At 37.3% G+C, this 27326-nt stretch overlaps 1 protein-coding gene and 1 long non-coding RNA gene across 2 annotated transcripts; both read right to left on the bottom strand.

Moving 5' to 3' along the window:
* On the bottom strand, positions 1-2826 carry LOC136236792 (NACHT, LRR and PYD domains-containing protein 3-like). Its single transcript, XM_066027026.1, has 3 exons — positions 2721-2826; positions 2318-2551; positions 1-2269 (listed from the first exon to the last, which is right to left on the bottom strand). Exons 1-3 carry the CDS (start codon positions 2824-2826, stop codon positions 81-83), a joined length of 2529 nt encoding a protein of 842 aa, XP_065883098.1. The 3' UTR covers positions 1-80.
* Positions 2827-21813: 18987 nt separating this feature from the next.
* On the bottom strand, positions 21814-23357 carry LOC136268281 (uncharacterized). Its single transcript, XR_010706967.1, has 4 exons — positions 23193-23357; positions 22131-22223; positions 22013-22071; positions 21814-21932 (listed from the first exon to the last, which is right to left on the bottom strand). It is a non-coding gene; the product is annotated as an uncharacterized lncRNA (long non-coding RNA).
* Positions 23358-27326: the final 3969 nt, after the last annotated feature.

Below are 27326 nucleotides of genomic sequence, written 5' to 3'. Positions count from 1 at the left end.
TAGTTATATACTTGTGCTTTAATTACATAATAGTGGGTAGCTAAATACAATTTAGTTATAACAGAAGAAATGCTCTAAAATCAACAAAACTTAATTTCCAGCTTTACGTCACATCCTTGTCTTCTTCGCTTCTCGTTAACAACTTGTTGTTGTGATGTAATCTTCTTGGTAATGTCCCTAGGGTAGGAGGGTAGGTATAGCTTTTCTAATGTATTATTATCCTTGAGGGCATCCAAGATCAGTAGTGAGGCTTGTCCAGTAATTGGATTGCGGTACATACTCAGCTCTTTCAGGGTATTGTTTACAGCTAATGTTCCACAGATTTCACCACACACATCATCAGAAATGTTGTTACCCCATATCACCAGCTCCTTTACTCTCTTGTTCACCCTCAGTGAAGAGAACAATTCTATGGCCCATTTTGTAGAAGAGTAGCTGTTACGAGACATGTACAGAGTTTCTATCATACATGAAGGATGTTTTAGTAGGGTAGTGATAAAATGTGGCGTTTCCCCAACAGCTTTGCTATAGCTAATATCCAACCATTTTACCTTACAGGCAATGATTAGATCACTGAGGTAGCTGTCTGAGGATAAAGAAAGGTCGTTGTTGTACAACCAGAGCATATCTATTGTGATTTTAGTGTTGTGTAGATTACGATGTAGTAATTGAAGTCCGTAATCCTGAATATGGCAGCTGTCCAAATTAAGCCTCCTCCAGTTTCTACAGGACGAACAGGTTAGTAATGTTGTTAGATCTTCTAAGTTATTAGGTGATAGAATATTGTAGTCTAGGCTGATTTCTGCATCAGTAAACTTATCCTCAATAGTTTTACAAGTTGAAATATCACCAGCCTCATGGAAGATTCTGTAGAGGCGAAGACATTGCAGCTTGTCTCTAAGAAATTTATCATCAATGGTAATCGCATCATTTCCGCCACAAAGGAACTGTTTGAATGATAAACGTTGTCCACCGGTAAGGGCTACGTAGAAATTGAATGTATTATAATGTAAGTCACTCCAGAAATACTCTTCAAGGATGGAACGCTCTTCATCTTGTGTAACATTAGTAATGTAATGAGCGGCAAGGAATTCCTGCACGGAGAAATGGATGAAGTTGAAGGAGTAACTTTTACACGTTAAGCCAACATATTCCACAGCTTGAAGAAGACCAAAGCCATTAGGGTGGTCAGCAACTGCTGGACAGTGTTCTTTCATCTCAGCCAGTGAGAATATTAGTTGGTTTTTGTTTAAAGCTTTGAAGGCAAATAGTGAGAGCTGTTTGATGAAATCAGAGTGAGGCTGTGGTAAGCTGGCAAGATGTGTGACTTCTTCTTCCAAAGTTACTTCTGATTTAGCAAGATGTCTACAAATGGTCAAGCAGATAAACAAGTTGTACAGGTCAGAAGAACGAGTTGGGAGAGTAGCTTGTTGTTTATAGATGAACAGAAGGATGTTCATATTAAAGGGGACAAAGCACAGACTAGAAATGGTGGGGTGAGTCATAAGGTATTTGTTAAGATGTGAGATTTTCTCTTCTTGTCCTTCTAGTGATTGTTGAATAAAATGAGTTTGATCTTCTTCAGAGAAGCCTAGTATCTCTACTCGACATGTGACATTGTCACGAAGACTTGTTGAAGCATGAGGACGAGAGGAAATCACTATGGCACTAGCTGGTAATACTTTATGTTGCAACAAGCAAGCGATGAAACTGTTTTGTCTCAAGTCAGCTGGCAACTCATCGTAACCATCAAGGAGAAAAGTGACAGATTTTCCACCATCTTGTAGTAGGTTAGATGTGGCTTCCTTGCCCTGCTTAAAATGGCAGACAAGACACTCAATTGATCTCATTTGCTGTACAGCTGGATCTCTGAGGTGAAGAAGAAATAGAAAGTCACTCTTTGTTAATAATTGATTACTGGCCCACAAGTACGAGATTTCTTTCAGTAACACTGACTTGCCAATGCCAGGAGATCCTTCAACTAAAAGGGTACGAGGTCCAATATTGGATGGCTGTTCTAACTGGGAGAGAACTTCTTGTAGATCTTTGGTAGTCTTACTGATAGTTGTTGAAAGGTATTGTTCAATGTTACCTTTCATTGTAGCAGAAGCCATATCAGTGGTCTCATTCTTAGATCGGCGACCTTCTTGATGGACCAGCACAAGTGGTGTGAAATGTTTAGGTTGTTCAGGTGGCCACTGGTAATCTTCAGTGATAAACCTTGTATTGATGTAGTAGGTCTTCAGGTGAGAAGAGAGTACACTATTACCTGTAGTGATGTATATGTGTAATGTCTAATATTTTACAGCCTAGCTACCTGTCAGGAGATTGATGGCTTCATCCAGTTTACCCCAAGTTGGCTCGTCAACACTCTCAAGCCACTTCATTATCATAGCTGTACAACCTTCAGTTGATCGGTTGGCATTGTCTTTAGAAATGACAACAATGTCATGCTCTTCTATCCCAAGGATTGCACCAAGAGCCTCCCAGCGAGCTGCATACTTTGGAATGATACTGATGTTTAGGTCATGCCAATCTGGTTTAGCATCCCCTGGACAAATAAATGACAAATACACTATGCATTTACTTTGTTTTGGCAAGAATACAATTTGGCGTGATTTCAAATTTTACATCGGACGGAATTTAATTTTGGCGGATTGGTTTGTCGCGCAAGCGTATATATTGTGCAGTTGTTATAATAATTCATGATCAACACTCACTTGATTTCCCATCCGGTACGACAGTAAAGTTAACAGCCATTACTGACAAAACTGTGTTAGCGCCAGGAACATACCAACCTACGCATTCCTCACACGTGATGGACATTAGGTTCTCTGTGGTCAAATCCTTATAGCTGCCCCACCCTTCCGTAGTGATGCCACACCCTTACTGTAACGTATGCGTAACGACATCACGTGAATGGTTTAGCTACTACCATGTCGAGTACTTCATTGATCTGACTCAGTGAGAGTGTGACTAGATATCATGATTGGAAAAACGATCCAAAATCGCACATTAGAAGCTTCGAGATAAACGGTTTTAAAGAATTATATGTCAGCATAACTTGCCGGGATAGCAAGCACGATGAAATTTACACACAAGCTCGCATACAAGATGCCACGAATGCTCACAAAGAGAAAGAGGGTGCACGTGGCGGGGTGGGCAAGTGATTCTTCAAAATGGACGAGATTACATGGCCGTGCTCAGGGGCGGATCCATGAAGACTTTTAAAAAGGGGGGTTCCACTTTGGAATTGCAACTTTAACCTAGGTCCTAGTTGTAGGTTGAAGACCAAAAAAAAAAAAAAAGGTCATCACTTACTGACAATAGCTGCCCCTCACCATAGATGCCCTCACCAACTATATTTCCTTATTTAAGATAACTAGATACATATATAGCTTGCTACACCACTCATCAAAAGACTACTGTGACTGCTCTATTAGAGTATCTCGATTTGACTGCTCTATTAGAGTATCTCGAGTAAGAGAGGCTCTCTCAAAAGGGGGGTTAACCCTTTGAACCCTCCTCCCCCCAGAGCCAGCAAATTTTTCCCACCCCTTCTAGTGAAAATAGTGCCAAATATGTTGAAATCAAACTATTATAGTTGTCATATTTACAACATTGTACCTTATTCTTTTAAGCCAACCAAGTTTTGTGAGGTTGTCCACTCTTGCTATGAAGTATAGGTAAGGCCATGCAGCAAACTTGATACACAGTTTATTATAAAGGATTATTCAAAATAGCATGAGGGCAGGCAGTCATTTTTGATTTTGAAATATGCTGTACTTCAGAAGTCATTGCCAAGTTGCATTTCATAGGTTCATCCACTAAAGATTATGATCCATATACAAAAATGATTATAGCTATGGTTACTGCCAGTTACAGTACCATTGTATAAGTGTAATGTAGCATCTTTGATATTTCAAATATCAAAGATGCTGCATCTCAGTCTCTACTAAAAGAAAACTGGTATATATATATATATAGCCATAAAGTCCCTGACTTTCACCTTAGACTGTCTGTGAAATATATATGTCCAGGATGGAGGAAGACAAAAGTTACAACATAAACATTGAATTCTAACTCAGCAGTGCCCGACTGTCTTATTAGAATATTTGACCGTTGTATTAGTCTAAGAGTATCTCAATCTTATGAAGTGAAAAGGCCGAGGGGTAATTCAAAATCTCATACAACCATGGCAGGAATCTTACTGAAATCCCTATAGAATTCTGAATCTGAAATCAAGAGAGAAATATAACATGACTTAGTAATTTTGTTTTACATTGTTCTCTAACAACATGCAGGTGACACTTAGTTGAGTTTTTGTGCTTCTTAGGGGTTTTTGACTTTTCATCTGCACTGAAACTACAGTAACATATGCATGATGTAGCTATAAGTTGGAAATTAATCAGATAGCTACTTGTATATACACATGCAAGCAACACACTTAGTATAGCTCATGCTATGAGAGTGAAAACGTGGGGAAGGGGCTAGGGGGCCATGCCCCTTCCACATAGGCTTTCCTCCTTTGGGATTCACAGTAAGATTTTAATATGGATAAAAGATTTTTTATCAAACAGAGAGCAGAAAGTTGTGTTTAATGGTCACACATCCCACTCCATTCCAGTAACCAGTCTATGCTCTTTACAATGTTTGTTAATGATATACTATCAATAGTACCTGTATTCATGTTCACCGACTATACTAAGATATTTTGTGTAATAAAGAACAGAGATGACTACTTGGCTCTTCAAAATGATCTAAACTCACTTTATAAATGGTCCCTCACTTAGTAACTGACATTTAATAAATTAAATGCAAACGTTTACAGTTTACATCTTGGGCCAGTCCATCATTTTGGATTTTACTACCTTCACAATAAAAAAATTGACACCACAACAACCCATAAAGACCTTGGTATATATACTGTTTGATGAACACCTTAAATTTCACTACTATATATACAACTGAAGTCACTGCAAAGGCCAACAGAGTACTCAGAATGGTTAAAAGATCTTTGAACATTTTGATTCTTTTATGGTATTGAAACTATGTACCACTCTAGTTAGACTGATACTTGAATATTTGGGGTCCCCACTTTAGGCTGGATCAACAAAAGGTGGAGAAAGTTCAACGTAGAGCCACTAAACTGTTATTTGCCCTTACAGGATAAGTCACATGAAGAAAGATTATCTGTATTATCATTGCCATCATTATCACATAGACGCTTTTAAGAGGAGATCTAATCCTGTTGTACAAAATCCTCAACAATTACTTTAATTCTGATTTCACTGATTTATATACCTTTTCATCCATTCTAATCAGGGGCCACCAATTCAAATTATCTAAACACCATTCCAGACTACTGTGTAGATCAGACTATTTCTTTAATAGAATAATTAATGATTGGAACCAATTACCTAAAACTGTTGTGAATAGCAACTCTGTTAATAATGTTAAATCATTGGTAGATAATTATTTATTTGATTCAAGATTTATTTTTGTATAAGTATGTTTTGATTGGGTATACAGGCTGTGTCTTTACCCATATTTAATCATAATCCTAATCATATAATCATCAGTGGACAATGCTTGCAAGAAAAAGATCAAAATATTCTAATAGAGCAGTTAGCTGTTCTAATGATGATGAGATATATCTTATTTTGTTAAGACAATATACAACATAAGTACAGGGGTGGGTACCATGCACTGATACCCACAAGGTGGATAGTACAGGAGTCCTGTACCCTATTATATTACAATACAAAAATAATAATCATATAGCAAGCAGAAAAGTTCAGTTTAGGCAAACCCAGTCCAGAATTAAAAAATCCTATATGAGCCGGAGACAGCAATGCTGACAGCCTGCTCATACAGGGATTTCATAGTCTTCTTTGTCACATCACAAGCATTGGCCACTTAGGCAATTGTGTCTGGCATAAAATGGCCTAAACAACCAATCTATATAGATGGATATGAGATCAACAGATAAGCCAGAAAGCTGGAGGTCATATTGTATACAGCTATAGTGATCTTCCTTTCAAGCTCTAGCAGCCAAAAGATATTGCTGGGTATCGGTGGGATAGCTAGTTCAAACAAATAGATGGAATTATTGGAAACCAACACAAAGTCAGGCCTGCTAAGGGTAGAGAAAAGATTGGTTGGAATGGTGCTAGGAGGGCAGACACTAGCAAGATATCCTGGAAGGTCAGCATTGAGTATAAAAATGTCAGGTAAATGTTGCTGGAGTTCATGAATGAGGACCTGTAAGACTGAATCATGTCTAATAAAATAGAACAGTCAATCAATTTAATAGAGCAATCACTGTTTTACTTTTTTTTTTTAAATGTGTGAGTATAGCTGCAATAAAATAGTTTGAGCACTTCTAAAATCAAAACTGTGAAAATTTTCTGGGAGCAAGCGCTTAGATCCCCCATAGTCCATGGGCTAGGCACCAAAATTTTGGCTGTCGGTACCATCTTTGCTGAATAAGGTTCATGTTCATTTTTGAGAAGGTATACATACATCCCAGTAGCTGAAAAATTTATGATAGCATTGATGATGTGGTAGCTTGCGGTTTTATGGCATGATTTTCACCACACTCCAAGTTTCAACAAGAGTCATATAATTACATGTATGCAAATATGAGCACTTTCAAACAAGCAGTTGGGCTTAAGTTTGGCATAACTTTACTATGATATTTTTACATAATTTACATCCTACTAATGTGGTTTTCAAACCATGCCAATTGACAGTAACCATGGTAACAAAATGTACTTATGTTAACAGTTCATTCTTTCAGCTTATTCTAATGACTGGATAGTGACTCTTCAAAGAACCATATAGCTAGTACATAGCTCTAGTCTGACATATAAAACTATTGATTTGATTATCAATCTTGTCAGTGTGTTTAGTAAGCCACACCCATGCAGAGACTGGATACTTACTCTTCAAAAAACCACATAGTAGCTCTGGTCTGATATTCCATAAAATTGCTGTGCTGGGATTTGACAATTCAATCTTGTCAGTCTTTTTAGTAAGCCACACCTATAGACCCTATACTTACTTTTCAAAAAACCACATAGTACCTCTGGTCTGATATCCCATCAAATTGCTGTGTTATTTCAATCTTGTCAGTGTGTTTAGTAGTCCACGCTTATAGACTGGATACTGGATCAAGCTACTGAGGTGACTGTGAACAAAGATACTCAGACTCTAGGAGGTACCACTGGACTTAGTCAACTATTGAGTATATTGAAAGCCCCTAGAGAAGTTGCTTCTAATCTGATGAAGGCACATGATATTGGTCAGCAATGTTATTCAGATTTTAAAGATCAGCATCTAGAAAAAGATCCTCCAGTAAAGAAATTTCATGACCCAATAGTATTGAACAAGTTAAAATCTTTTAGCAGCCTGTGTAAAAGGAAGCAAGTAAAATCTAGTGGCAGAGTGGCTATATTGAAGGCAGACAGATCTCTTTTTGGGAGAATTATTGTGTTGCTCGAGGGTGCAACCTCAAGATGGAAGATATTCTGTCCCATCCCCTTGGACCATTACCTTGGGCTTTGTACACACCAGATGAATTGCTTAGAAAAACCAATAAAGCTGCTTTAGCAACATCTCTTCAAAGCAATTTAGCACCCGGTTGATCAGTTACCAGATAATTTGTGACCCAGTCTGAGAAAACCGGTCTTATCGTCCATGTCAGCAAATTCGATTTTTCACCCAGGGCACACAGCTACATGAATAAACTATCTAATTCCACAATCAAAATAAGCTAGACTTGAGTGGTCTGGTTTTGCTGGCTGCTTTTCCCAAGTCCGGTGGCGATCCGTACGTGTGGTGTGGGGCCTTAATGGAGCTCTGGTCAGCTTGGGGATAACTGTATGTGGCTGCACAGCTCTGTGGTATTGAATAAGTACATCTGCTGTGAATTTCATTTCATTTTAGCCAATTTTGAGACCTCAATCACCCAAAACTTGGCCTAATTCATCCCTACTCCTTCCTTTTCAATATTTGAACACCATCTTTCCTGCCTTTCAGGCCCCCTGTCTTCCACCCCTTTTGCAGTTTGCCTGATTCAGTTTAAAAACTATCTAAAATGGTGGGAAACTTAGTTGTTGGCTACTTGCACAGTGGATGCTCTGGAAGGTAAGAAGTTGGTGTAAAACGTGTGAAAATTTGGTAAACATAGCTTCAACCATTGGCGAGCCACAGCACACTAAATATTTAAAATCAGCATTTCTTAATACTTTTAAATAGGCGGTAAGACCGGTTTTCCCAGAATGGGTCACATTTTGCATTGATCTTAGATGGAATGAGCTTAGTGCAAAAGGTCAAAGGTGAGCAAACTACATTTGGTGATGTTGCTACTGCAGTATTACAAATGGTGCTGAGAGAAGGAAAATATAAAAAGAGAACTGATGTTGTTTTTGACACATAAAAGAAAATTCAATCAAAAACAGTGAGAGATTGCTGCGAGAGATGAAGAGACTGGTAATCAGTTTCAGAACATTGCTAGTACACATATCGCAAGGCAATGGATGAATTTCTTGTCAAGAACCACTAACAAACTAACAAAACCAGCTTAATTGCTTTTTAGTAAGTGAATGGAAGAATACGCAGCACAGAGAACAACAAGGTGAGAAAGTTTTGTATGCTTCCATTAGAGAGGTTTGTTTCAAAATTACATCAGAGGAATGTGTGCAAGTACCATGTCTACAGTGTAATCAAGAAGAAGCTGATGGATGCCTTTTGCTACATGCTACTCATGCAGCAAATGATGGTTGTCAGGCTGTAGTTATCTGCTCAGAAGATACAGATGTTTTCATCATGTTGTTAGCTTTCCATGATGCCATTGGAGTACCCTTATTTCAGAAGTGCAGCACAAAAATAAGGAAAAGAGTTATAGACATCAAAAAGTTGGTTCTGGTGTGGGAATATCTGTGTGCCAAGCTCTAATTGGTATGCACGCATTTACTGGGTGTGACACAGTCAGTGCATTTGCTGGTAAAGGTTAAACTAAAGCTCTAAAGATGCTGACTCACAATGAAGATTACCAAGATACCTTTATGGAATTGGGTAGAGAGTGGGATATGTCATTAGAGTTAATGAACAAGCCTGAGCATTTCAAGTGCCACCTTTATGCTCCCAAGACATCTTCTACTAAAGTCACTGAGCTAAGGTATCATCTGCTCTGTGCCAAGAAGGGTGAGGTTGAAAGTCATCTACTTCCATCTTGCAAAGATTGCTTAGTTCAGCATGCTCTTGGATCAAATTTTTAGGCTGCCACATGGCAAAGATGTTTGGGACAGAACCCTAGTATTCCAAGTCCTGAAGGCATGCAGGGGATGGAAGATTGAAATAGAAGTATCAGACACTCAACTAGTGGTACACTGGATGACTGGTCAACCAGTACCCCAAGATATTTTAGATCTTCTAGCTTGCAATTGTGCAAAGAAGTGTGAGCTGCCAAGGTGCATTTGTATGACTAATGGGCTCAAGTGTACAGAAGTGTGTAGACTGCAGGACTGTGACAGTCAGTCTGATAATGCTGATGATGATGAAGATGTTATAAATGAACTTCAAGATGACCTAGAAGAAGATTATGACTTTTAAAAATGAACAAAAATGTTTTATGTAACTAGTAATATGATTTAGCATAATCTTAAATTACACGTAATTACTGTATCTACATAGTATGACCAGAAGCTACCACAAATACATTGCTATTATGCATTTTTGTGTTATTGGGATGGATACCTTTTCAAAAAAAGTAATGATCCTTATTCAGCTCAGATGGTACCGACTGACCCCTCCAGCTTATGGACTACCATGAACGCCTTTCATATTTGTTTTACACTTCAACCTCCACTAAATTTCATCAGTTTCTGAAGCTGTCCTTCCCCTACTCTTTGGCCTTCTCCACCACTCCTGTGTTCAAGTGTATTAGTTTCCTCCATTATAGCTATATATGCCTTCAGCACTTGTTTTTGGCACTCATATACATAATTTTTGGTTACCATGGTTTTGAAAGTGCATGTTCTATGCTTTCACAATAGTACCAAGAAACTTAATCCCATACACAGTTGATCTTAAGATGTGTGACTATAATGGCACAAAGAGATGGCAAAGGTCATCATAGAAATCTGCAGATTTCTTGGATTGATAAGCACACACCTAACTGTGCAATAATTATCTTGAGTTAACGAGATAAATACAGTGCCTTAATGAGATATACACACTGTATACAGTGCATATAAGTGTGTAATTTTGTTGACATTCCTGAACCAGTCCTTTGATTTGCACCCCACCGTTATATTTTTGTATCACTTGCTAACCCGTGCTACTGGTGAAACTTTTTACATTGATTAAGTGTTTGGTCAGGGATGTCTTAGGACTTAATATCATTTCATGGTTAGGTTGTTCTACAACTCCTCAAGAGATAAATGCTCTTTTTACAAGCTACCTGCTATAATCCATGCATCATCAAGGACAGCAAATGCTTGAGTTATCTATGATACGTTGGCTGACAGCTATCTCCAGGGAGGACCTGACAGATGACAAACTAGGGAATGTTTTGTTTGTGAATGTCATTTTGCAGGTATAGCGTATAATAGCAAACTGCTTCGCATTTTTTGGCATCTCCATTGCATTATGCATTCCACATAGTAAATGGATTCTATTGTTGCAGGTAAGCCAGCTGATACAGTGGACAAATTCAACACGGACTGTATGGTTTCCCACTAGAGAATTAGCAATTAGGACACTACAAAGTGACCCGATGTTGAAGCTGCTAATAAGAGGGCACAGCGTACACAACTTTGAAACAAGAAAAAGGCCAGGGGCGTAGCCAGGATTTTTTGAAGGGGGGTTCCAGCACCAGCATTGAGTTACTAGAAGCAGGGGTCTGGGGGCACAGCCCCCAGCCGCTGAGAGACTTTCAATATTTTAATAAATCAAAACTCAGCAAATTGCTATATTTTATGCAAAAAGTACTTTAATTATGATGCATTAAGTACCCCTGGGATGAAGGTAGTACTAGATAAAGTCACCTAGTGGAAACAGACAGCATAACACATAGAGACACATATAGTAATCTGTAAGTGATGCTTATATCTCACTGTGGTATAGGAGCCATGAATCCACTGATACAAATGACAATCAAAACAATATAACTATACAATTATGCATAGCATGAATTAATTTTGCATAACACAAGTGATAAATTACTGGAGCTCTATATCTTTAAACACTGCACACCAAAGCTATAGCAGTATAAGGTCATGCTAAGTTTTGCATTTAATGTTGGAATGTCTGAAAAACTTCATATGGACATGGATATTTACATGCATGTTCTATTAGAGTATACCTGACTGCTCTATTAGAGTATATACCTGACAGAGTATATCGATCTTTTTAACAAGCTTTGAAGTGGGCTCATGTTACCTCTGTAAATCCTTCCCTGAGAGATGAATGTAAGTTTTATCAATTGTTGTGCTGTGCCATTACACTATATTGCTCACTCATTTTGTCCTGCCACACTAAATAGTGTGTTAGGATCCTGCTTGCAGAAGTCTAAATTTTACAGGGGGGTTCCTGAACCCCCTGGAACCCCCCCTCCCTACGCCCCTGAAGGCTATTGCTCAAATGACACCTTAGAGTGTTTTGACTGCCTCCATTGAATTTCAGACAGAGGATAATTGTAATGTACACCTGCAGTGTGTTCCAGTTACAGCAGCTAGTGAAGAAAGGTAGCCTCAGTAGTGGAGCCAAAAGCAGTGGTACACAAACCCTGTATAGCCAATAACATACAAGAAACACAAACACAGGAACTAGTAATGAAATACAACAAAGAACCTCAAACACTTAAGCAAAAGATAATAATGAGTGACAAAGAAGTACACACAGATGACAATGATTCAGAAAGTTCCTTCTTTTTAACAACTCAAAGGTGCAGTACTACACTGGATTGTCAAATTACTGAAAATTTCTGAGTTGATGACGGGTCCTTTTGTGCATGGTGACAAACAATCTTGCTACTGGAAATGCTTTTTAGTAGCCCTCCTCAAGCTAAGGCTAAATTTAGGGTTTCAAGACATTGCCTACAGAATAATATCTAAAGTCAATGTACCCAGATAACTTTAAATTTCATGTATACTAAGTTAGAGTAGCTAATCAAGTGGCCTGAAAGAGCAGAGTTACAAAAAACAATGTCCAATTGTTTCCAGGCTACATAGCAACCAAAGTTGTGGCAGTGGTGGATTGCTATGAAATCAAAGACACTGTAGAAAAAGCTGCTACATGGTCCCAGTATAAACATGCAAACATAGCCAAAGTTTTTATTGCAATGTGTCCACAACTTTTATTTCACCAACTTAGGGGTGGCAGAGTGAGCGATAAATTTTTTTAACAATAAACTCAGGGTTTCTTAATAAATTACAACTTGGAGATATAGTGCTATGTGGCAAGAGGGAGGGCTACCCAGCTTTTACTGGAAGCTGCACTCAGTTGTCCAGTAGGGAAACAAGCTAACTTACAGTCGCAGATGGTTCTACAGGACTATTGGTAGTGACCACCACTTGCTTATTCGCTCACCATCAGACTTCTGTGTATGTTCACTCAGAGACATGAATGCAACCATATAGCATCACTGGCTAATCACCAGTAGATATTCAATGTTTAAACAGTTCTAGGATGTCCTGACCAAACACTTTACTAATGTAAACAGTTTTCGCCAGTAGCCTGGCTAGCACGTGGTATAAAAATATGGTAGTGGGGGTGTGGTCACTTACGTACAATGTTATTTGCTGATGACACCAAAATCTTTTGTCACATACCCAGAAGCAATGGTTCACCAAACATCGATAGACTTCAAGAGGACATAAACAAACTAGTTGCATGGTTGTCTAATTATAAGTGATAGCTACCTTTTATTATTTCCAAATGTAAATCCCTTCACCTTGGCAGATTCAACACTGGACATGTCTATATTATGAATGGTCACAATGTCGAAAAAGGAAAAGGATTTAAGGATAGTAATTGATGAGCAATTAAAGTATCATGAACATACATCTTATGCAACCAGTAAAGCTAACCGTACTATACGTAGGTATTATTAAAAAGACCTTCACTAACATGACCTGTGACACCTTTCTTAACCTTTACAAAACATTAATTCGTCCTCAATTAGAATACAGAAATACAATCTGGGGCCCATTTTAAACCACACACCAAATCAAAGTAGAAAATGTCCAAAGAGCAGCCACAAGATTAATACCATCTACGTATTAAATACCTATCATAAGAACAAAGACTTCATACTCTTGAGTTACCATCTTTCAAATATAGACGTCTACATGGAGATATGATAAATGTTTACAGGATCTTACACAACATCTTCAACTTGGATCAATCCCAGTTTTTCACAATAGACGTTTCATCAAGAACTAGGGGTTATCCATTCAAACAATATAAACAACAAATACTTAATGATGTCAGGGCAAACTGAAATGCTTTTAGCCAAAGAGTGATAAACTGTTGGAACCACCTACCAAAGTAATTTGTTACAGCACCAACTTTATTACTATTTAAGACAAGATGCAACACTTTTTACCAAAACATTAAATATGATACCTAAGTTTTTCTTTTTCTGTAGTATCATAGAAATTGAATCTTAGGATCAGGATTGTTAGCTACAGACCTAGCCTATTATATTATTCCTGTACTATAATAATAATGTATTTTATTTTTGGTGGCTTTGAAACTGCTCTGGGTCCGCGAAAAATTGCTTAACATCGAAAATATTGACCCTCGGAATATTTAGTGCAGGATTCGCAGAAAATTAAAACGCGAAAGCAGCAGAGGTTTGAAGTACCGGTGCGCGCGCCGCACAATGACTCAACCAAACAGCGCTTAGTGAGCATTGCAGTAGAAAGGTGATGGAAGGAAATCAAGACAAGGCAGAGTATCCGAGCAGACTACTCATTCTTCCTACGGAGCTGTTGGTTTATATAGTTTCGTTTCTAGGTTCTGTTCGCGACAAGGTCAAACTGCGCTACGTATCTCGAACATTACGAAGTGTCATCGAAACACCATCGCTATGGCGCAAATTTGAATGGCCCTATTATGATGATCGAGAGAAATGTTGTGTAAATAATCTGTTGAAGGCGTGTGGAAAGTACGTTAGAATGGTCTCCTTTCCTGATCACGTGACTCCATCTAAGCTTATGGAGATGTTGCAGTACTGTAGAGGTGTGACACATCTTAGTTTACCGGTAGGAACAAAGCTCACTTCTGAAGAACTAAGAAAAACTGTAGATAACATGGGAAAGTTGCAGTATCTGAGTCTCCATTGGGAGGATACCAGTATCAAACCTTTACTGACTGGTGTTCACTTAAAAGAACTTACTATTCACATCAGCAAGAAACCTAGAATATTTCAGTGGTTACAAGACTGGGCAATGAAGGGATTTGTACCAAAGAATTTGAGTATTGTGGCCAATGTAACTTCCCGATTTGTGTTGGGATTGCTAGATGATTGGCAGTATTGGAATTCAAAACAGTCTGCAGATCACACTGCTTTCCTTAAGTTTTATGTGAGCATAAAAGTGCCCCTTAACTTGTCTACTCCTCTACCAGTGTTTCAGTTACAGTACGGTCCATCAGCTACTCTTCCGTTTACAAGTGCTAGTCAATTTGGGTTACTCTCTGGGTTGAAGAAAGATATGCTACTATTAACTGATAATACTTATGATGGTAAAGTGGTACACAAGGCAGCAGCTGTATCAAGTAAAATGTTCCAAAATTCTTATGATGCTAAGATTTGTTGCAAAGTCACAGATCTGAAGTTTGTAACACATTTTGATGCAGCATTCTGCGATGCATTTAATTCCAACCACCTTGAACAATTATCTGTCGCATGTCCCAATCTTCAACAACTAAATCTTCGAAATAATGCTGATTGTTTAAAACAGCTACAAGGGTTACAGAGCATTTCACATAACTGTGAGAAATTACAAGGACTAAACTTGCTTGGTATACCAGTTATTAATGTAGAAAGTCACATACATTTATGGGAAACACTATGTCAAATGAAGTTGACTCACCTTGCCATAGAACTATGTGTAGTTAAGCCTGCTGTTAACAATGATGCTTATAAGCAAACACTTTCTGGCTTGTTTAAAAAATGTTTGTCCCTCAAAGTACTTACCATACACAGGAGAGTGTGTATAGAGTGTGGGAAATCTGATAGTAACATTTTTTCTTCATTTCCCCAATTTCCGGTTCTCACCTGTTGTACGTTAGTCAACATGGTCTACCATGAGTCTGTTGTACAGGACCTCATCAGATGTAAGAACCTTCAGTATCTACATTTATCATCTTATGACTGCTACCCAGGATCAAAGCCGCTTTCATCAGGATCCTTTTGCAGCTTACAGCAAGTGTGTCTTGAATCACACTGTACCGATATCACAAACACATTTATGGAGAGTGTGTCAGCCCATGGTGGACTGCAACATGTCATTTTACTAGTAAACTCGATGACTACTGATGGTATTGTTATTCTTGTGAAGAATTCTCAAATGCTGATTACATGTCGAGTTGTCACAGTCAAGACAATGGATGATGAAGAGTATGAGATACCCACCGTGAAGGTACTCAGGACAACATTAATGGAGAGGTTCCCACATAGGAAGTTATTTACTATGGGAAGTTATCAAGTAGAACAACAGCACCATGGCCCTTTTAATGACAGCTTGTTGGAAGGAACTGACTTCAACAACCCATTATGGACAAAGCCACTTTACTATTTACTATAATTAATACATGTAGCACTAGCTATATGGTCTGATTTTAAATGTGTTGAGCATGTACATGCCTCTATTTCTTAGCTCTGAGATATTTATTTGCGCTCAATATTATTGATAAATAAATATATGCAACAAATGAATTAATTAATAGATCAAAAACCTTCCAGTCATGTGAAATTTTTAATGAGACTATTTGTGGTCTGTTATTTCTGTACGATTATAGCTATCGTATATGTAAGAAGCAGTTTAATTTAATTTTCAAAAATGGGCCCAGGTCACAGCTAGATTGCACTTATGGGCTCCTGGTGGATAAATACACAAGGAAAAATATATTGTGGTCATTCCGTAAAATCAATGTGCTGAAGTGGAGGTGTATATACGTACATGCACACAGTGAATTATGCATTGATTGTCATACTATATTGGGAGTGACCATGTATTTAGGATTCACGTGACAATTTATAATGTGTACTTTGTATTTTTATAGCCAGTGGCTTATAATTTTACTAAACATTATAACTGGAAGAGAGGGCATGCATGGTAACCAGGAGCCCACAAGTGATGGTCACTTATAGCTATAGGCTAGTAACTGATACCACTTAAATAAATGTGACATGCTGGCTCAGTCAGGTTGATTATTTTTGACCCTAGATTTTACATTGCATGTATATACACATGCTGACTTCATTTTATACTTCTTTTAATGCAACTTTCTCTTGATTCACTTCTATTACCAACTACAACTAGCCTAAAGTCTAGCTTTTAACCAGAACTAGCTTGTTTTTACTCCCAGTGGAGGAGACTGCCATTCTCTATTGTATTCGTGGATGGTAGCAAAATACTTTATTTGAGCGATTAGTTTATTTTGTGTGCATGATCCACAATGCAAGGATGCAATCAATTAACACAACAAATAGGTATAATAATGTGAAATTTTATTTCTTGTTGGTATCATTGTGACAACCATACAGAATACAGAAGACAAAAAGAAGTGTGCATGGTGATTGCTAATCAGTATACAGATTGAAGTGCATGCATGTACATCACTGTGATATTATGGAATGAAAAGGAGATTCAATTATCATCAGTAAAGAAAAAATTTGCAAGCAAAAATTTGCTGGATTAATAATCCTCAGTGGATAACAGTCTTGTAGTTAATTATTAAGCCATACTAAATAGCAGAAAGGACACACTGGAGATCACAGAGAAGGAAAAAAAATTAGTGGGTGGTAGTCTTAGTCAATACAGGTGTTGAGATCTGTGATAAACCATACTTAACCATACATGTATTTTATTTGTGTCTTTGCATGAGTGGCTGGATATATTTTGCTCTATAACCACACAAATGTCCCTTTGCCACCAAGGATTAAGCAAAAACAGTTAAAAGTTGAAGTATACACACAACACCCTGCTGTATCCTATTGTAATAAGGTTTGTACAATAAGATTGAATGATTTGTTTATTACTTGCAAATATCCAGTCACATATAGTTTTGCAAGTCTAGCATTGCACACACACACACATGTGCACATACAAACACACACACACACACACACACACACACACACACACACACGCACACACACACATGCACACGCACACGCACACACACACACACACACACACACACACACACACACACACACAAACTCTCTAGGTTTAGGAATTTTCACTCTACCATACTATTGAAGAAAAGGTCGATGAATCAGTATGAATTCATCAAGCCTTTTATTTGTCAAAACGTCAATAAACGCAATTTTTAGATCTTGTGATTTTGGGTATTTGCTTTTATCAATCTCTTTTTTTTTTTCCTGTCAAAGCTTCCTGTTGTACAGTAGTTGTAAACTGTTAGTGCTGGTTACTTTTTATAGATTGCTGGCACTTCAAGAGTACATAGAACTTTGTTGTGATAGTTCTTCATTGCTACATGTTGTTGTTTCTTGCAGTTGATGTGTTTGATAGGGGAAGCATTTGGTGATAACAGTGATGAAGTGTGTGAAGCTGTAGTCAATATTAGAGCAAAGGGAAACAAAATAGCAATATAGACAGGAAATGTGAAGAAAAAAGATGATATTTTGCATATAGGGCAAGTACATAATATGTGTCTGTCTGCCTGTCTGTGTAGAGTGTGAGGTAGCTCAGCAAAGTAACTGGAGTACCGGCCTGGTTGTTGTTGTAATTGTTTTCTTGAGCAAGAAACTTTACTTACATTGTCCAGCCGTTAAATGAAAACCTGGTGTTAACTGAGGATGTAAGTGTCCAACTGTCCATGTCTTGGGTAGCCATTTGTGGACCTTTGGGTTCTGCAACCTCTATCTGTGACACATGACACAGTTTTCCTGCGAGTTACTAGAGGGAGATTTGCCTTCACCAACTCTAGTACCTGAGTCATGCACAGGTACCCCAGTGCTGGTTCACTGGGTGGCAGTAATAGTGTACATTGCTGCTTTACTTTGCAGTGTAGTGCATTCATTATGTGTATATATGTCAATGCATAGCAAGACAGTGTGTGTTTGCAAGGTTTACGATGAGTTAAAAGGTAATCATTTACATTTAAAGCTGGTCACCAGTGTAGCCATATATGTCCCTATGCATGGTGTACTGCTTAGTCTCACATAATGGGCAAGGTCCACATGAGACCTTGAGTGCCCACATCTCCACCCATGAGATCCCTACTCCCAATAAAATTTGCCATACTGCACATAGAGAGACACTGATTATGCTGGCATAATAATGAGCATAATAGGTGCCTGAAAGCATCGAGCATAATGCTAGCATAATAGGCAGAACACTTGTGCATTACCGTAAATTCTTGCTTATCAAAACACAATCACAGAAAAAGATCGATATATTCTAATAGAACTATCAGACAGCTGACTGTTCTATTAGAGTATATCAATCTTTTCTCTGACATGCATTTTGACAAAGAAGGATTTAGATTCTGTGCTTCAGCAACTTACTGCTTTTCCCCATAAAATGCAAATTTACTAGAAAAACATGGGAACCGAGGTACATAATTTGAGCATAATAGGTAAATATTGAGCATTACTTTAAGCATAATAGGCAAAATTTTGAGCAGTGCAGTATAGCCTAATAGGTAAAATACTGAGCATAATCGGTGGGTCCCTGGACCATATACTAAAAAGCTGAATGTGTAGTGTGTGCATGTGTACATACATGCATGCGTGCATATGTATGTGCATGCGTGTGTGCATGTGAGTGATGCGCGTGCGAGCATGAGTGAGTACGTATGTGCATGCATGTATATACATATGGTGTGTGTGTGTGTGTGTGCACATGAACGTAGTGTGTGAGTGTTTGCATGCATTTATGAGTGGGCAGTGGCTAAGTGGAGACAGTGATCAGATGGCATTGTACACAATATGATATAGTGCCCATTTCTCTCACATACACTTTTTTGCTGCCATACTGGCTATATGAAAATATTCTTAATGCCTGTAAATGAAGTATCGATTTTACATATTCTGAGCTGTGGTTACACCTAACGTACTTACTCTGTGTGGTTAGTAGTATGGAGTTTGCTCCAATAGGGATAATAGATGGGGTAGGAGGGCAGACAAACATACCCCAAAATAAATAAGGATTAACATCTATTTTTACAATGACTGTTTACAGTATAATACATTGCCAGGTGAATGTATTAGAGTACTTGAATGTTGAGAGTAGCTGAGCATTCTATTAGAGTAAATGCTTATGCCAGTGACCCAAATTTTCCATTTACAACTTTAATGTTAGGTTATCCAAAGTCCCAAACACCAGATGATTGCAGGTGTTGGGTAAATAAGGTTTGTGTGGCTACTTTTAGGCTATTCAATTATGCAATCTATAGAGAGCTGGTCAGTATAAAGGTTTACAAGGGACCATTTAGATAAATGTTCAAGTGTATGTACATCAATAATACAATCCTGTTGTTATAGTGCTATTCTCTACCAATGTAGAAAAGAATACAAAGAACGGCTTGGATTGCCACCAGGATATTTGATAGCATATCAAGTAAGTGCACTGCACTTCCAACTAACCAGCAGTACTGGGTAATTTCTTAGTATAAAATATGATAACTTGTATATGTGCACATGTAAAATGTCATTCTAACTTAGACCATACCCCCCTATGTTTCACAGATTGTTTTCCCTCTAGTGGTGACCCAGATTGGGAAGGTCAAATAAAAATGTAAATCATTTCAGCTGCAACTGACTGTTTTGTTAAGAGTTTATACGACTGCTCTATTAGAGTATTAGAGTATCTCAATCTTGACAGGTACAAAAGCTAAAGTCCTTCCGAAATAAAGTGATGGAGCTCCATTTCCTTCCCCTTTGCTACTACACCTGTTACTGCTTGCACAATATTAAAAAGTCTACAGCCATATTAGCACTCTTCTTAAGAGATTTCGTGATTTATATTTATTTTTGGGTTGACCCCTCCGCATCCATGAAACATAAGATTAATTTGTCATAGCCTTATATCATTTAAAAACCTGCACAAGACCTTCTGCAAGCTGCAAAACATGCATTTGAAAATGTTTACCATCCAACTTAAATTTTAAACCGATTTTATAGCTATCCACCATATCTATGTGTACTACTGTGGCTATCTGTGTCTTCCCTTCCTTGTAGTCACATACCGATGCCATGATCAAAACAGGGTCAACCAGTAAAAGCACTTTTACTGTGTAGCAGCATCATTATGCATAACACAATGAACTGATCTGCTATTATACATAGCCAGTGGTGGTTTGTACTAGGTGACAATTGTATATTATACAGCCGTTCACATTGTAATTTATAATTTTAATATTTCCCAATTATTAATCAATTATTTGTATTAATTTTGTGGATTTTACTATGGTAGCATAAATAGTTGTGATGTAGATACATACTGGAATGAGTGTTATAGATCGCAAGTATCAGATGCACACACAATGTATGAGAAACCATACTGCCTAAGAAACTTCCTGATACTCTGCTGTAGAGCATTGTAGGCTTACCTCTTTCCTAGATTTCAAGTTGACTTGGGATCAAAACATCAAGAAAAAAATGTAGTTTGGGATTTGTTTTCTATTTTCAACAAAGTTTCATTGGCAAGATCCTGGTTCTCAGACTTCGTGTGCCCGTGGATAGAATATATTCTAATAGAACAGTCAAGCATAAAGTACTCTAGTAAAGCAGTCAAATACAAAAATCAGCAAGAGTTATATACAGAACAAAAACTAGGAGGTCTTTTCTGCAATCAGTGACAACTTTGCCCCTGACAGTGGTACAGCTTGTTAACTCTTTCCTGTTGAAATTTCATCAGTTAAGAAATACTACATCGCTGACTAACATTTAACTGTGTAATCACTGCTTTGTTGGTAGGATCATCATAAGTGTTCTTAACCTGCCAGTAATCCGTGTGCAGTGGTAAAGAGATAGTTTATATATTATGTGAATACAGTAAATAGAAGCATTTGCTTGTCACATACTGTGTAAATATTATAATACTCATGGAAGTAAGTGTCCTCTACAGCAATTGGTGTGTCATCAGAAGAATTAAATGAGAAAATCAATATGAATATTTTTTGCTATTGCAAATATTCACAAACAGGAGTAACTTTATTGGATGGTAGGAAAAGCTAGAGTGCTGTGTGATGGAGACCATATAATATGTGTGCCATTCTGAGGGAGTTGTTATAACTAATATTACTCTTTTATTGTGTTGCTACATTCAGCATTTGCATAAATGTGACTGTTCTATTAGAGTATTTTATTACTGTTAGATTTTATTACAAACATTATTCACTGCCTATGCTACCATATTGACCTACACATTACATCTCATAAAATCTGTGAAGATTTGCACCTCAAAATTCACTTACCAGTCTTGTAAAATTTAGCATAAATATCATTTTGTTTGTCATTGATAGTCCTCACAGCAAGCCAATGTTGTTATGACAGTCTAACTAATACATATAAATACTAACCAATGAATTTCACTTGTTATTTACCATGCCAGAACACTTGGTCTCCAGCTGTTGGGTTCTTATTGGGAATATAACCAGTTGAAGGATCACCTGCACCATAATATTCAATCAAGAAGTTGTCTTGCCACTTTAGTGTAACGGACCTATCAAATTATGTATTTTGTATTATAAATACCTTTTGTGTAAGCTATTAACATAATTAAGTATTGATTGGCCTTTGTACCTTTGTGTCAGTCTTGTTGTGGATAGTGTATGAGTGGTAGCTTGAATAGTGCTCGTAACCTGCTTTGTTACATTCGAATAAAACTTAGAGATACATAGTAAGTATTCTAACCCCATACCATGTTAGTAGTATTAAGCAGAACTGATTTGAGGGACTTTCCATCTATGTCTTCTGGTACTTTGAATCCAGCAAGATCAAGAAATATTGGGGTCTGTAATTGAAAAGATTATTCTAGCGTGATAAACACTTGCAGTTCTTGTGTATTCAGCATGGCTCATAAAATTAATGGAATAGCTAATTATGTCCATGAGACATTATAAACTCCAATAGGAGCAGAATATCATGAACACCTCACTTTTAGCCATTGTTTAAAATATAGTGACATTTTGACACTGGGTACTCCACCAATGGATGACAACGTAACACTAAGATGATGGTTGACATACTCTACCAGGACAGGCTGGAAACTTTATTATCAGTTGATGATCTTGTTGATGAAGTTGTTACAACACTATAGACTGCTGGGATTCTTGATAACACTTACATTTTCTACAATAGTGATCATGGTATATGCATGGACAGCTGCATGTGGACTTTCCATCTATGCATGCTCTTATTTTCAGGATATCATCATGGACAGTTCAAACAACAAGTAAGCATGTTATCATCTGTTAGTTCTGACTGCAGAGGGTAGGGAGAGAAACTTAGCCCTATGATGAAAATATTAGAGTTTCCTTAATTATGAGAGGACCAGGGATGCAACCCAGGCAAGAAAACTGATTAACATTGACATTATAAGTGTACAACAGTCATGACTAAAAAGTGAATTGAATAGAGAACAAGTGATCGAGTCATCACACTTTAAATATCCCAAACATTAAGGTATCATGTGCAATAACACAGGACATGATTTTAGAATCAAGGCTATCCTAATACTATATGATTATGATTAAGTACTGTGTCAAGACAGTTTTAGGCTTACAGGTGACCCAGGTAGTTACAACTTACAAGCAGGTGCATAATACTATAGAGAACCCATGCATGTTTGATATTTGGTTTTTAGGGGACCTCTGCTTCTGTGAATGCGTATGTAGAATACAGTTAACCCCTTCATTAATACTTGCCAAAACTACTGCAGTTATTGGTAAGAATAACATATCAATATAATGTTTTTACATACCTTTAGATATGATCCAGTGTTTATCAGTACTATTAATTGTATATAGTTGTATGATGGTGTCCTGGGAGCAGGATGATTGCCAAATGTGTGGTTATATTGTGGAGCAGGGGTGGCTGGTCAGTAAGGTGCAGGTGTACAAAGAATGGCTTGTTCTCTTGTGTTGAATCCTTAATGAATTGAACTGCTTCTTTTTAGATAACATCAGTAAAGTAATTTTTTTCTCATAATAATTACCATGTTTCTCCTCCACACCATTATTGGATACAGTATCCAATGATGGTGTGGAGGAGAAACATGGTAATGATTATGGTGGTAGATGATTAATAGAATTCCTATTGTAATTGTTTGTGAGTGCAGAAAACTGCACCATGCTACCAGCTGTTAAGACAGCATGCAACTAATACATTTTGAACAACTCATATGAAAAATTATTACTTTCATTATTTGAATTGATATCATCAATACAGTTATACTTGTATCAAGAGTATATATAGTATACTCTTGCTTGTATGTATTATTAAACACAGGAAATTATTGCATGATGTGATAGTGTTGTGATACTAGCTATACTTACACTAACATAATAAGCAGAACTAAAAGTGTTTCTTTTTTTTGTGATGTGATGTGTTGTATGTACGTGTACGTGTGTGTGTGTGTGTGTGTGTGTGTGTGTGTGTGTGGGGGGGGGGGGGGGGGGAGGGTTGTGAGTGTGTGGCAGGAAGCATAGCCAAGTAGCTAGAGCACTATCAAAAGGTTCCAGGTTTGATGCCTGCCAGTTACTATTATGTAGAATTGCTGTTTCCTAAAGCAAAAAACATTACTCGTGTACATTGCTTCAGTCTACCCAGCTAGCCTGGTGACCTGATGTCAACTGGAGAAGCAGCTAGCCCACCCAGCTGTACTATGAATGGGTAACATAGGAGAAGCAAATGGCAAATGACCATGTCTCAAACAGTGGGTGAAAGTCCAGTGGGACTTCAGGTGACCACACCTTCACCTATAGGACATCGTACAGCCTCAGTACAGGTTACTGCAGGAAATGTCATACTGCTGGATGTAATCACAAAACTAAATAATTACTAGCTACTATATACTAGGCTAGTTTAATTATTTACTGCAGAATGATCGTGTAGACTCAGGGGCGGATTTAGGGTTTTTTCACAAGGAGGGCAGGTGCTATTAGAGATATTTATAAAATGTGAACCATGCTCTTTTGGTAATTTTACTGAACTATTATGCACTGTATAGGAACAATTAATGGTGAAAGAAAGTGATCGTCATTAGCACAGAAGGGTAGCTACGGCATAAATATTGCATAACTGAGTCCGTTAAATATTCAAGGATATACAATCTCCAGAAGCTGATATAGATCTGTATAAATTTATTAGTGTAAAGTGATGCTAACAACACTGACTAAAAAAGCAATTGCAGCCATCAATAGCAATCTATGATATACTCTCAAATATTTTTAACAGTGTTTACATTTGGGTGTACTATACAAAGGATAATTTAGATATACTTGTGGAGCTTGATCAAGTATATAGAATGTCTGGCAGTACTGTAAATCCAAATAAGTACAAATGACCCAAACTTTTGGGTTGTTTTACCTGCAATTCAAATGACTGATTTTTCAGTAGTAGTGACCCAAGGATGTACTTGTTCATTTTAACTTTGTAAGATATAGTCATATTACCCAGATGTCCTATAGTCTCTTCAACCTCTAGTATAGGATTTGAAATAACTGCCACTTTAGCCATTTGTTGTAAAATTAACACTTGTCACAAAATATTTATTTATTTATTTGTTTTGTTTGTTTATCTACATTAATTAATGTTGTTTACATTAATTAATGAGTCAGCCATCACTGGTAATAACATACATTAATCTATCTATGATACATATTCACTGGAACGATAATTAATCTTTACATACTACATTACCTGATCTTATAGCTAGAGTTTTCAAATTGTATATAAAACCTATATGTTCTCCATGTTCACTGATGTAAAGTTAGCTAACAGTATTAACCACAAATGTTATAACAACCAGTGTACCAATGTAAATTTAACCATGGAGCTGGAATGATATTTTTTTGTTGACATCTCTCACACTATTTTATGCTCTGCTCCATTCTTTACTTGAGTGGTCAGAATAAATTTATTCAAGAAGGCTATCATCTATCTGATGGTGTGATTGAATCAGATACGTAGTTTAGAGAACTGAACAATCAATGAATAATACCAGTAATTATTTAATCATGCATGAACTTTCAATACTCATGTATTAAGTTTATACATTATAAAACAACAATAATAATAAATGGTGACTGGTGATCATGAGATAGCTGTGCACAGGAAATTCAATTTCAGCTCACACACTTATTTTCTCTTACAGTTTTAATGAAATTATTTTGGATGTTCTAGCTACGTATAGCTATGACTGTTAATTCTTAGCAGCTTTAACGTAGCTTTACTTCTATATTAAGATATAATAAATTTGTCCACACCTCATTGATTCCTAAATTGATTGTCCACACCTCACTAAGTTTGTCCTGTGTGCTCATTTATACTGATGCATATCCGTTTTGGTTAACTTAATATGTGGCGAAATATGGCTTCTGTCTCGCTTGCCTCGAGGATATGAATACACGTACCTTCCTAGCAAGCACATAGGTTGGTTATTATTATTATTATTATTGTTTACTGTGCAAAACCTCTTACAAAGAGTATGTACAAGCACAGATAATGAATCAACAAAATTAATTGTGTGATTAATTGATGTTCAGCTAGCTTTGCTTTAAATTAATCTAAACTTGAACAGGTGATGAGGTCGTTGGAAAGATATGAGTTTACTCCTGTGTTTGGCTGTAACAGCCTCATTAGGTGGCCTCGTAAACAGTAGTTAGATGGAGCTGGTATGAGTATGGTATGAGTTGGTATATCTATTAATTGGTGCATGATCTTAAACATTGTGATCGCTTTCAGCTGATTTCTGCAGTGAGTCAGAGGTGGCCAATTCAAATTTTGCAACATATTTGTGACACTTACATAAGAAGAATAATTATTATACACAAACCTTGCACACCGTCTTTGAACTGATTCAATAGCTAAAATGTCTTTTTCTGTATAAGGGTCCCAGACCACACAGGTGTATTCTAGGATTGGTTTAATAAGTGACTTGTAACAACTCACTTTGACCAAAATTGGGCAGCTATGAAGGTTACGTTGTAAAAACCCTTTGATACTGTTAGCTTTGTTAGTTATTTGTCTAATGTGTTCAGACCAGGATAGCTTTGAGTCAATAGTAAGATCTAGGTACTCGCCTCCTGCACAACAGTGTCATACAAAGTGTAATGGTAAAGAATAGGCCTTTTCTTGTGTGTTATTCTGATAAATTCACATTAAATGTCATTTTCCATTTATTTGCCCATCTTCCAAAATAGCATAGATTCTTTACACCCTTTTTTTGAGTTAATAGGGGTGTACAGAATGACGTCATCTGCATATAATCTTACAGTTGATAGTATGTTTGTCGGTAAATCATTTATGAAGCATAAAAATAATAACAGAGCAAGAACGGTTCCTTGTGGAACTCCCGATGTCACTTGAGTTGCGTCACTTTGCTCACCATTAACTAATACCTGTTGTCGTCTTCCAGTAAGAAAATCTTTCAACCATTCCAAAGTGTTGCCCCGGATACCATAATGATGTAATTTATGGTAGAGATGTTGGTGTGATAACTTGTTGAAGGCCTTAGAGAAATCTAAAAGAATTACATCAGTTTGTCCATTGTTGTTTAAGGATTCAGCAAAGTCATTGATAGTAGGTAGAAGTTGTGTCTCACAAGATCGACCATTGCAAAAGCTATGTTGTTCATCGCACAAGATGTTGTGTCGAGAAAGGTGGGAGAAAATGTGCGAATATATTATATGTTCTAAAATCTTGGAGCATATGCATGTTGGTTTCAACAGTATCAGCACCCCCAGGCGTCATACCCCCTCCTTTAAGAACTAATACAAAAAAAACTAGTATTGTGTCAACTGCAGTACCACGGTATGGTACAAGCTTTGGCCATATATAGAGCCAATACTGTATCTATACTTTGGCGCATGCGCATCACTATCTATTATCCTAT

The sequence above is a fragment of the Dysidea avara genome, chromosome 10 (assembly GCF_963678975.1).
Source record: "Dysidea avara chromosome 10, odDysAvar1.4, whole genome shotgun sequence".
NCBI classification, from domain to species: Eukaryota; Metazoa; Porifera; class Demospongiae; order Dictyoceratida; family Dysideidae; genus Dysidea; species Dysidea avara.
This window is presented reverse-complemented; position numbering and strand designations above follow the sequence as displayed.